We start from the raw sequence: 12707 nt of genomic DNA, 5'->3' as shown, positions 1-12707 counted from the left end.
CTGGGGGCAGCTGTGTATGTGTTGGGGGGCGGGGAGTAGCCCCAACTTCAGGAACTTTAGCCCCACTGATCAGGGGAAAATTACAGCTGGCTTGAGGTCCTTGCGTGCAGAACACATGGTGTGAGGCTATAGCTGTGGTCAAGGAAGAGTGAGCACGCACCAATGAGTGCAATTGCAGAAGGGCAGCAGGGGCTCTGCTGGTAGTGGTCACCTGCAAGAGAATGGAGTCCCTGGTTTTGGTTCTTGTGCAGAGGGTTGAGCTGAAGCTTGCAGCCATGGGAGGGACTGCAGGGAGCAAGAGCACTTGCAGTGACAGTGTTGATGGGGGGCCCTGGTTGTGACTTAAGGGTGGAGAGGAGTACCTGACATCAGGCCCCCAGATAGAGCTCAGAAAATAACAACACACAAAAAACAGAAGCCTGAGACATTATCCCTTGGGACTAGAGCCCAGCTCTAACATAAAGTTAAAAGCCAAGAAATAAGCCACTTAAAACAAGTAAGAAAAAGAAACAGAACCCAGCCATAGATAGCCACTATGGCAATAGAGAGGATCTGAGTTCAAACTCAGAAGAACACAGTGAAGTTAAAACACCTACTTCTACTTCAAAGAAAAAAGTAAAATGATCGTAACTAAAAAGAGTTCTTGGAAGACTGTAAAAAAGGACCTTAAAAATCAAATAAGAGAGGTTGAGGAAAAATTAGAGAAAAAAATAAGAGTAAGGAAAGAAAATTAAGAAAGAGAAAGTCAATGAAGTAGGAAAAGATTTTAAAATTTACAAAAGAAAATAATTCCTTAAAAATTAGAATTGGACAAGACTTCATACAATACCAAGAAATAATAAAACAAAATCAAAAGAATGAAAAGAATGTGAAACATCTCATTAGAAGAACAACTGATCTGGAGAACAGATTAAGGAGAGACAATATAAGAATTTTTGGACTACCTGAAAGTTATGATCAAGAAGAGTCGGTACTATACTTCAAGAAATTATTAAGGAAAATTGCCCCAAAGTTTTAGAACTAGAAGGTGAAACAGAAATTGAAAAAATCCCCTGATCACTACCCAAAAGAGGAATTGCCAAGATGAAAACTCACAGGAACATTATAGCTAAGTTTCAAAGCTTCCAGGCTAAGGAGCAACTAGAAAAAAAAAAACAAATTTAAATACTGTGCAGCTACAGGCAGGATAACACAAGATTTAGCATCTTCTACATTAAAAGACTGAAGGGCATGAAACATTATATCCCAAAGAGCAAAGAAGCTGAGTTTGCAAACAAGAATAACTTACCCAGCAAAGCTGTGTATAATCCTGCATGGTTTTAAAAAAAGGGGTTTTTGAAAAGAATATTTAATGAATTAAAGGTCTTTCAGGTATTTGTGAGGAAAAGACCAGAACTGAATGGAAAACTTGACCTACACAAATCAGGAGAAACATAGCAAGGTAAACATTAAAGACCAATTTTAAGGGATTTAGTAAGGTCAAACTATTTACTCCTTATATGCGATTCTAAAAAATAAAGTTGGATAGGGAGAGGTAAAATGGAGCACTTATACAAACACGCATGAGTGGAAGCACTGTTACAGTGGAGGCAGGAGGAAGTAGAAGACTGATAGTAGTAGAACCTTATTCTCATGAGAACAGGGTTAAAGAGGGAATAACATCTAAGGAATAAGAAGGTAAGGGGAGAGGATAAGAAAGGGATTCTTAGAAAGGGTGAGAATTAGAGAGGCAATGGTTAGAAGTAAATTAGACATTGAGGAAAGAGAGGGTAAAAAGAGAGGGAAATGATAAACAGTGAAGAAAAATAGGATGGAGGGAAATGCACAACTGGTAATTATAACTTTGAATGTGAATGGGATGAATTCACCCATAAAATGGAAACAGCAGAATGGATTAAAAAACAGAATTCAACAGTATGTTGTTTACAAGAAACATATTTTAAAATGTAGCATGTTTTTACTCCACATGTAGAGTAAAAATAAAGGGCTGGAGTAGAATTTATTATGATTCAGCTGATGCACAAAAAGCAGGGGTAGCAATTGTGATTTCAGACAGAGTTAAAGTTAAAACAAAGATAAACAGGGAAACTACAATATGATCACATCGTATCAGGTATCACAGATAATGAAGTAATATCAATACTAAGCCTATATACACCAAATGCTATAGCATCCAAATTTTTAAAGGAAAATCTAAATGAATTACAGGTGGAAATAGACAGCAAAACTATAATAGTGGGGCACTTCAACCTTTCCCTGTCAGAACTAGATAAATCTAACCAAAAAATAAATAAGAAAGAAGTCAGGGAGATGTGTAGAATCTTAGGTATGATAGATATCTGAAGAGAATTGAATGGGAATAGAAAAGAATAAAGCTTTTTCTAAGTGGCATATGGTACTTTTACAAAAATTGACTATTAGAGATGAAAACTTTATAGTTAAATGCAGAAATATTAAATGCATCCTTTTCAGATCATAATGCAATAAAAATTTTATTCAATAAGGGATCATGGAAACAGATTAAAAATGAATTGGAGACTAAATAACCTAATCTTAAGAATGAGTGGGTTAAAGAACAAGTAATAGAAACAATAAATAATTTTATTAAAGAGAATGGAAATAATGAGACAACATACCAAAACTTATAGGATGCAGCAAAAGCAGTAATCAAAGGAAAATTTATATCTCTAAATACTTATGTCAGTAAAATAGAGAAAAAGCAAACCAATGAATTGGGTATGTAATTTAAAAAACTAGAAAAAGAATAAATTTAAAGTCCCCAATTAAACCCTAAATTGGAAATCCTAAAAACTAAAGGTGAGATTAATAAAATTGAATGTTAAAAAGTCCATTAAATTAATGAATAAAACCAGGAGTTGGTTTTATGAAAAGACAATAAAATAGATCACTAATTAATATGATTTTCAAAAGAGGGGAGAACCAGCTTGCTAGTATCAAAAATGAAAAGAGCAAGTATACCACTATTGAAGATGAAATCAAAGTAATTATTGGGAGTTATTTTGACCATTTATATGCCAATAAACTTAACAATTTAAGTGAAATTGAAGAATACTTACAAAACTATAAACTGCCTAGATTAACAGAAGAGGAATTAGAATAACTAAATAAATCTATTTTAGAAGAAGAAATTGAACAGGCCATAAATGAGCTTCCTAAGAAAAAAGTATCAGGACCAGATGGATTTAAAAGTGAATTCTACCAAACATTTTAAGTTATTTGGAATAACAGGCAAAGGAGTCCTACCAAACTCCTTTTATAAAACAAATATGGTGCTGATACCTAAACCAGGAAGAGCAGAAGCAGAGAAAGAAAATTATAGACCAATGTCTTCAATGAATATGAATGCAAAAATCCTAAATAAAACATCCTAGAGATTAAACTAAAATGTTAGTTGAAACAATGAATAATTTTAGCAAAGTAGCAGAATATAAAATAAACCCATATAAGTTATCACCAACAAAACCCTACAAGAAGAGAAAGTAAGAGACACCGCATTTTAAAATAACTGTAGAAAGTATAAAATAGCTGGGAGTATAGCTGCCAAGACAAACCCAGGAACTACATGAACATGATTATAAAATACTCTTTATACAAATAAAGTGAGATTTAAATAACTGGAGAAATATTAATTGTTCATGGGTAGGTGAGCCAATATAATAGACAGTTCTACTTACTGTACTTACTCAATGCCATCCCAATTAAATTACCAAAATATTATTTTATTAAGCTAGAAAAAAAATAACAGAATTCATGTGGAAGAACAAAAGGTCAAGAATATCAAGAAATTAGTGAAGGGAGGGTGGGGAATGTAAAGGAAGGAGATTTGGCAGTACCACATCTTAAACTTTATTAGAAGGCAGTAATTATCAAAACTATCTGGTACTGGCTAAGAAATAGAAAGGTGGATCGGTGGAATAAAATAGACATACAATACACAGTAGTAAACCATTATAGTAACCTTGTATTTGACAATGTAAAGACTTAAGTTTGGGGGATAAGAATTCATCATTTGGTAAAAATTGTTGGGAAAACTAGAAAGCAGTCTGGTAGAAATTATGTATAGACCAATATCATACACCATTCACCAAGATAAGGTCAAAATGGATACGTGACCTAAATTTAAAGGAAGCTAGCATAAGAAAATGAGAAAAACATGGACCATATTACCTATCAGACTTATGGATAGGAGAAGAATTTACAAATTAATGAGAGAAAGAGAGCACTATGAGATGTAAAATGGATAATTTTGATTACAGTGAATTTTAAAAGGTTTGTACAAATAAAACCAACTTAGCCAGATTAGAAGAAAAGCTGAAAATTGGTGGGGGGGGGCGGAATTTTATAGTTTCTTATATAAAGTTCTCATATCTCAAATATATAGAGAATGTCATCAAATTTATAAGACTATGAGTCATTCCCCAGTTGGTAAGTGGTCAAACAATATTAACAGGCAATTTTTCCTTCTTTTTTTTGAGGGGGGAGGCAAGGCAATTGGGGTTAAGTGACTTGCCCAAAGTCACACAGCTGGTAAGTGTCAAGTATCTGAGGCCGGATTTGAACTCAGGACCTCCTGACTCCAGGGCCAGTGCTCTATTCACTGTGCTACCTAGCTGCCCCTATAGGCAGTTTTTCAATGAAGAAATCAAAATTACATATAGACATATGAAAAAATGCTCTAAATCATTCTGGATTAGAAAAATGCCAATTAAAACAACTTTAAGATATCATACACTATTGGATTGGCTAAAATGATAGAAGGAGGAAATGATAAATGTTGGAGGGGATGTGGAAAAATAGGGACACTAATACACTGTTGGTAGAACTGAGCCAACAGTTTTGGAGATCAATCTGGGATTATGCTCAAACAGTTATAAAACTGCATGCCCTTTGACCCTGCAATACTACTATTAGATCTGTTTCCCAAGGTGATCAGGGAAAAAGGAAGAGAACCTATATGTTCTAAAATGTTTATAGCAGCTCTCTTTGTTGTGGCAGAGAACTGGAAATTGAGGGGGATGCCCCTCCATTGGGGAATGGCTAAACAGGTTGTGGTATGTGGTTGTGATGGAATGCTACTGTACTGTATGAAATGATGAGCCGGCCGATTTTAGAAAAATGTTCAAAGACTTGCATGAAATAATGAAGAGTGGAATGAGAGAACGTGGTATACTATAACACCAATATAAATACTCAGGTCAACTAGAAAGGACCTATGAAGGAAGACACTGCCCACCTCCGGAGAAAGAGCTCATGACTAGAAGTATGCATAGCGTGGTTTTACATGTATTTAGATATCTATGTCAAATGATGGCCTTCTGTAGCATGGTATGGGGAGGGAGGGAGACAGTTCTGAACGTAAAATGTAACAACAACAAAGAAAGTCAAAATGCTCTGCAGTAAACCTGCAGCAAAAATAAATCAACATTTTCATTTCAATTACAATATTTCCATAAAATGATTTGAACCAAGTAATTAAATACCTTACTCATTGTAACAGGCAGCAAATTGCCTTTGAATAGACTGCAAGTCATTTATTATTTTTTTATTTTAATAAAGTAGGATTGAGCTTTAAAAAAACCAACAGTTGGAATCAACAGGTATCTGGAGAGAACAAAATGGAAAAAAGTAAGGAATATACTTTTTTACTCCAAGCGCTCATAGATCTTTCACAGAAAATGGTCATATATTCAAAAATGCTCTTAGCAAATAGAGAAAGGCAGAACATTCACACACCATTTCTGAAACAATCCAATAAAATTAGAATTAAATAACAAGAACATAATTACAAAAGGAAATGAGGAAAATTGAGATATGGCCAAATTTGTTCCCAGAGGTAAAGTCATGATCCTAATCCTTTCCTAATGAGAGAAAAATGAAATATGTACATGTTAATGACATTAGGGAGATAAAACAAAAGAGTAACCAAAGGAAAGTAGGAAAAGAAACAATAATCAAAATATTAGTAAACAAATGTTAAATATGAAGAATGCAGAACAATATGGGAAGGTCTGTATGAACTGATGAAGAGTAAAGGAAGCAGTACCAGGAGAACAATATGCACAATTAGTAAAGCAATGTAAATATTGATAAAAGGAATTCAGACTCAGAGTAATTTTAAAAAACCATGATGGTCCCTGAGAACAGATCGTGCAACAACCCTCAGCTTTTGACAGAGAAGTAGAAGGCTACTAAGGCAGAATGTTGCATACATTGTTAGTTATGGGGTTATTTTATCATTTGCTTTTGTTTGTTTTCGAACACATTTACATATAAAATGTATATCCATATATAATATTTAGAGTACTTTTTCATGTATTTTTATTTGTCACTCATTACTATAAAAGAAACTTCCCCCCTTCCAGACTGAACTCTCTTGTGGCAAAGAAAAAAACAAGCCCAAACATATGATACAGTGAAATCTGATCATGTATAAAAGACTGCACTGGCAGTCTCCTTCCCCATCATTCTTCTGTAAGCAGAAGGTATGGTTTATTAGTGGGTTTTTTTTTTGCTTAACTGGTTTTCTTTGTTACGAGAAAAGATTTACTTTTGGACTTGGGTCAAGGAGAGATAGGGTAAGTTTAGAAAAGGCGATATACAAAAAAAGGCATCAATAAAATTATTTCAAATTAAGCTGATAAATAAAGCAAGTTTTTTTAAAGACCAATAAAATTGACAGATCGTTTTTAAAAGGAGAGAAGGAGATAGAGAAAGAGGGAGGTGGGGGGGAAGGGAGGGAGGGAGAGAGAGAGGGAGAGGGAGAGGGAGAGGGAGAGGGAGAGGGAGAGGGAGAGGGAGAGGGAGAGGGAGAGGGAGAGAGAACGAACACAAATTGTCCAAGAGGAAAAAATGAGATAGCAACAATTAGGTAATATTATACAATCAAGTAATATACATAGCCGTGTGCAGAAGGATAGTGAAAGATAAAATGGACAATTTTTAATTACATAAAAGTGAAATTTTTGCACAAAAGTAACGCATCTAAAATTGGGAGGGAAGCAAATTTCTCCAATAAAGGTCTTATTTCCCAGAAATAAAAGGAACTGATTTAAATTTATAAGAATGAGCCATTCCTCTATAGATCATGAACAGGCAGTTTTCTTTTTTTATTGTTCTTTTTTTTAAAAAAAAATTTTAGTTTTCAACATTCACTTTTCTAAGATTTTGAGTTTCAAATTTTTCCCCTTCCTCCCCCTCCCCAAGACAGCAGACAATCTGTTATAGGCTATACATGTACAATCACATTAAACCTATTTCCACATTAGTCATGTTTCGAAAGAAGAATCAGAACAAAAGGGGAAAGCTATGAGAAAGAAAAAAAAGAGAGCAAATAGTATACTTCGATCTGCATTCAGACTCCATAGTTCTTTCTCTGGATGTGGCTAGCATTTTCCATCATGAGTCTTTTGGAATTGTCTTAGATCATTGCATTGCTGAGAACAGCTAAATCTATCAAAGTTGATCATCACAACGTGTTGCCATTACTGTGTACAATGTTTTCCTGGTTCTGCTTACTTCACTCAGCATCAGTTCATATAAGTCCTTCCAGGTTTTTCTGAAATCAGCCTGCTCATTATTGCTAATAGAACAATAGTATTCCACTACATTCATATGCCACAACTTGTTCAACCATTCCCCAATTGATGGGCATCCCCACAATTTCTAATTCTTTGCCACCACAAAAAGCCGCTATAAATATTTTTGTACGTGTGGGTCCTTTTCCCTTTTTTATAATCTCTTTAGGATACAGATGTAGAAGTGGTATTGTGGGATCAAAGGGTATGCACAGTTTTATAGCCCTTTGGGTATAGTTTCAAATTGTTCTCCAGAATGATTAAATCAGTTCACAACTCCACTGGCAATGCATTAGTCTTCTAGTTTTCACACATCTTCTCCAACATTTATCATTTTCCTTTTTTGTCATATTAGCCAGTCTGATAGGTGTGAGGTGGTACCTCAGAGTTGTTTTAATTTTCATTTCTCTACTCAACAGTGATTTAGAGCACTTTTCCATATGACTATAGATGGCTTTAATTTCTTCAACTGAAAAGGAACAGGCAGTTTTCAAAGAAAAACATACAAATTATGAATAGCCAGGTGGAAAAAAATGTTCCAAATTCAGTAATTAGAAAAATGTAAAGTAACTGAAATTCTACCTCACACCCATTAGATTGGCAAAAGTGACAAAAAAGGAAAATGACAGGTGTTGGAGGGGCTGTGGGAAAATAGGTACATCTGTGCACTCTTGGTAGAGCTGTGAACTGGTTCAGCTATTCTGGAAAGCAATTTAAACCCAAAAAAAGAGTTACTAAAGTGTGCATACCTTTTGACCCAGCAAAACAACTACAAAGCTTATATCCCCAAGAGGTCAAAGAAAGAGGAAAAAGACCCATATGTACAAAAATATTTAAAGCAGCTCTTTTTGTAGTGGCAAAGATGTGGAAACTTAGGGGGCGCCCATCAATGGGGAATGACTAAACAAATTATGGTATTTGAGTATGACAGAATACTACCGTGCAGTAAGAAACTATGAAGGGGCTGGTTTCAGAAAAACCTAGGAAGACTTGTATTAACTTAGGCGAAGAATAAAGTGAGCCGAACCAATTCATATACCAACATTGTGAAAACAACTATGAATGATCCATCTGATTGATGCAATGACTTGTCATGATTCCAAAGGACCAGTGATCAAGCATGCTCCCCAACTCCTAACAGACCCCTGAGTGCCGCCTGCCTGCCTTCATGATGTAGCTGCAGCGGCACAATGGAAGAAGCCATCGCTTGTCTTTCTCATCATACCGTTGTCTGGTTTTTTTATTCTGTCTGTAATTTTCCTTGCAGGGTCAAGGCTCAGGCTGGAGGAGATGGTGTTCCAAGAGCTCAATTTGAAAATATTTTGCAAATGTTGCTTTAAATTTTTTGTACCACTTTTGATGGTACAGGTTGGAGTACAAATTATGCTCAGGCCTGGGAACCTCACCATTAGGCTAGTCACTGACCCTGAGACAGTGAGAAGTCTCTAAACTTTTGGAATCACCAACAATAATAGCTGTAGGTAAAGCCTGTCTAGGTTCCTATGTAGTGTTGACAAAGTGTAGCCTTGACAGTAGACTAGTTCTTTTTTAGGTTGACATTGAATGTTTGTGTCTAAGGACAGGCTCGGGGCGGCTAGATGACTCAGCGGGTAGACCGCTAGGTCTGGAGTCAGGAAGACCCGAGTTCAAATATGGCCTCAGACATTTTTACTAGCTGTGTGACCTGGGCAAATCACTTAACCCTGTTTGCTTCGATTTCTTCATCAGCTGGAGAAGAAAATGGCAAATCACTCCTGTCTGCTTGCCAAGAAAACCCCAAATAGGGTCACAAAGAGTCGGACACGACTGAACAACAGCAAAAAGAACAGGCTTAGAACCCCCTAGGTTGGCCCAAACCACTACAGATAGTACAGATACCACCCTTGGGTGGCAACCCTCAGATTACATTTCAGATCTTCCTAAGGTCTGAGACATGGAATAAGGGGAGGGATGGAGATGAGGAAACAGACCTGGCACCAGCAACGGGGGCTTCACCCAGCCAACTTGGAGACAGCAGAGTGTTCGAGACCAGCTCCTTCTTACGTTGCTTGGTGGTTTCTGTGGTAGACTTTTTTTTCTTTTTTCAGTTGCTTGTTGGGAGTTGGCAGTACTCCCTGTTAAAAACTTCAGATGAATATAGGCCATGTGCTGATGCCTATCTCTGATGCTGGACTCTTTGATGAATGCCCTAAGAACCAGAAATTTAGCCCTTTCCTGAAAGGTCAAAGGAAGACTGCTTTGTTTCAAGGCAGGGGTTGTGGTGGGGATGGGGGGCCTGGTGGGAGGGGCGGGAATCTTTTGCCTGATTTTCACAGAGAAGGCAAACTATTGTTCTCCAAACCAAAAAGTAACTTTTTGTAACCTGGGAGGAGAAAGTACTAATTTTCTTTTTTTGTTTGCTTGTTTAGTTGGTTTCTTCCTGAAGGCTCATTGCTATGCCAATCCACAAGAGAGGGAGAGAGATCAGGAGAACATTGACCACTATCCCCAAGAATGTCTGAGTACTGTGTTGTTTGAAAAAAAAAATAAACCCAATGTGCTGGTAGTTTTTTAATTCCACATTATATATCCATGTAAAATATTTCTTGGAACCATTTAGTGACCAGGCACATTGGATTGAATATCACACCAAGTACCCTAAGAATTTCCTGCTTCTTCCTGTTGTCACTTCTTTGCCTCCCCCATCCCCAGGGACATGTGGACACAAAACAACATGAGGCGTACACTTGGGTACATGCACGTTTGCATATGTGTGTGAAGACAGAATCACGGGTGCTGGAATCCTCACTGAATGTCTGAAAAAAGTCGGGATAGTGGGGTGCCTCTTAGTAGAATGTGCCAAGATGATGTTGATAAACTGCAAAAGTGAAGTCTTCCTTTGTTTCTTTTACAGTGGGACCTGGTCTGTGAGGATGACTGGAAAGCTCCACTAACTACCTCCTTATTTTTTGTGGGTGTGCTTATCGGATCCTTTATTTCAGGACAGCTCTCAGACAAGTAAAGTATATCCGCTCTACTGGCTCTGAAGCAATTAGCTCTCTCTCTTTGCTGCTCAGTTGCGCTCAGTGTGAAGCAGTGTCCTATAGCAGGGCTTGCATGGCCTGCTTTGTTTGGGATGAGGTTTTTAGGGTGAAGAAGTCCTTAACCTCTCCCGTAGACTCTACTCCCATGGGTCTTTTCTTTATTTCCCTGTGACTAAGGAGTATTTTCAACTGAGGCTCATATAAGAAAGGGGAAAGAAGCATTTTGACTTGCTTCCTTAGGCCTCACAGTTCTGTTTTTAAAGACTAGCTTTATGTTCATCAGCGAGTTCCACTGTAAAGCTGGACAGATATAAATCAGGAAATAAAAGTCCCTACTCCCTCCTGATGATGAAAATCAAAATGTGTGTAGGGCCTGAACTAGCCAAAGGGTTTGTCTATACAACCCAGTAGGCAATCAGCATTTTCTTTGTCTTTTAGGCCCAAAATATCTGTGTCCGATTTTTATTCCTTCCCTTTCTTCCAGGGGTTGGTGAGATGAGGTAGGGGAGGGGAGGACTACAAATATATATAAAATAAAGCTCTAGATCCTCAAGTGATACCCGAACCCTGTCTGTACTGCAACCTTTGCATTCTTACAGAAGATATCCACCTCACAAATGAGAGGTCCTGTCTATATGAGGTGCCTCTTGAAGCCAGAGATTGGATAATTGGTAGAGTGCTGGTGACATTTTTCCTCTACTATGTATCTAGTACCTATTTAGTATTTGTTGTAAGACAGTGTTGGTGTGGTCAAAACCATCCCTTATATGAAATCTTCCTATCCATGACCTTTCTTCACATCTTCTAGGTGCCCTGACCCAGAAAAAATACTTAGGATATATAGAAGAATGGCTTTGAGTAACTGTAAGTCTTTCCAAGTAAGGGACGTTAAGATCTTACAGAATGAGTATATGAAAAGTTCAGGCATGAAGTTTTTTCTTACAGGAAGGGCTTCTGCTTGACTGGCAACTATGTCCTAAGGTCTATAAAGTTATCAGAGGGATCGAGAGGATAAGGCTACATTATGCTTCTGTCACCATTCGTTTCAGTTACTTTCCTCTTGGCTATTTGGGTTTTGAGATTGTTTTTTCCAGTAAAGAAAGATAAAAAAGAAAAACATTTTCCCTTAATAATAACTACCCTAGATTGTGACATAAAGTCGAGGTTGTTTGTTATTGTATGAATATTTTTATATTGATGAGAGTTATAGAAGAGAGCTGAAAATTTTTCCTCATGAAGGTATTCTATAGGTTAACTTGGATGCCTTCTAAGATTTCTTCCAACTCCATGATGCTGTGAAACCAAATATGTTTATTTCTCACTAGAATTGGCTTCTTCCAAGGCATCATGCAAAGATAAAGAAAGGGAAATGGCTCTTGTCTTAAGCAAGAATAAGTGAATCTGTTAATTGAAGACAGAAACAGTTTCTAAAATGTTGAATGCCCATGTCCCTGCCATACTGGTGGCAGTCACTAATCAACAGGACACTCTCTCCTGACTTTGACTGGTCAAGGGATTTCCCAACTTCAGCTATACCAGGGCCCAGGAGTGTCTGAACAGAGGGCCAGGAGTATAGTTTTCTTTTCAAACAGTAGCCTCCTTGCTGTAAATAAGGCCAGGATGACAAACTGTTTCTAGCACCATGAGCTGAATTTGAACATGGAATGCATTTTCTCATAACAACAATATTAATATTTCAACTACATTCTTAGTTAAATAAATTTTTATGGGCTGATCTGGGATCCTACCACTGAGATCATTGTTTCTCTGGGAAAACACATTCCAAGTGCCAATCAGCTAACTTGCAAATTTTGGGAATACAACCCATTCGTACTTTTACAGGTGGCATAGTACCATGAAAAGAGTGCTAGATCTGGTGGCAGAGGAACTGCATTCAAATCCCAGAACTACCATTTACTACTACCTTCATCACCACCCTTCTCTGGCCCCCCATATGAAAGGAGGGGATTGGACCAGATGACCTCTAAAGTCCTTTCCAGCTCTAGCTGTATGATCTTAATTCTCTAGAATATCTAGTAAGTTGTTAGTAAAGCAGTTCCAAGACCCAGACCAATAACTTTAAGGGCAG

General features: G+C 37.1%; 1 protein-coding gene across 1 annotated transcript in view; it reads left to right on the top strand.

The window, feature by feature from the left end:
- The window catches only part of SLC22A5 (solute carrier family 22 member 5), a 62431-nt gene that overhangs the window by 18498 nt on the left and 31226 nt on the right, over positions 1 to 12707 (top strand). Inside the window, exon 2 of the mRNA XM_036751140.1 lies at positions 10489 to 10592. Coding sequence (XP_036607035.1) covers positions 10489 to 10592 — 104 coding nt within the window. The remainder of the gene's footprint in view (positions 1 to 10488; positions 10593 to 12707) is intronic.

This window comes from Trichosurus vulpecula, chromosome 3, assembly GCF_011100635.1.
Source record: "Trichosurus vulpecula isolate mTriVul1 chromosome 3, mTriVul1.pri, whole genome shotgun sequence".
NCBI classification, from domain to species: domain Eukaryota; kingdom Metazoa; phylum Chordata; class Mammalia; order Diprotodontia; family Phalangeridae; genus Trichosurus; species Trichosurus vulpecula.
The sequence above is the reverse complement of the archived record's forward strand: the minus strand, read 5'-3'. Positions and strand labels throughout refer to the sequence as shown.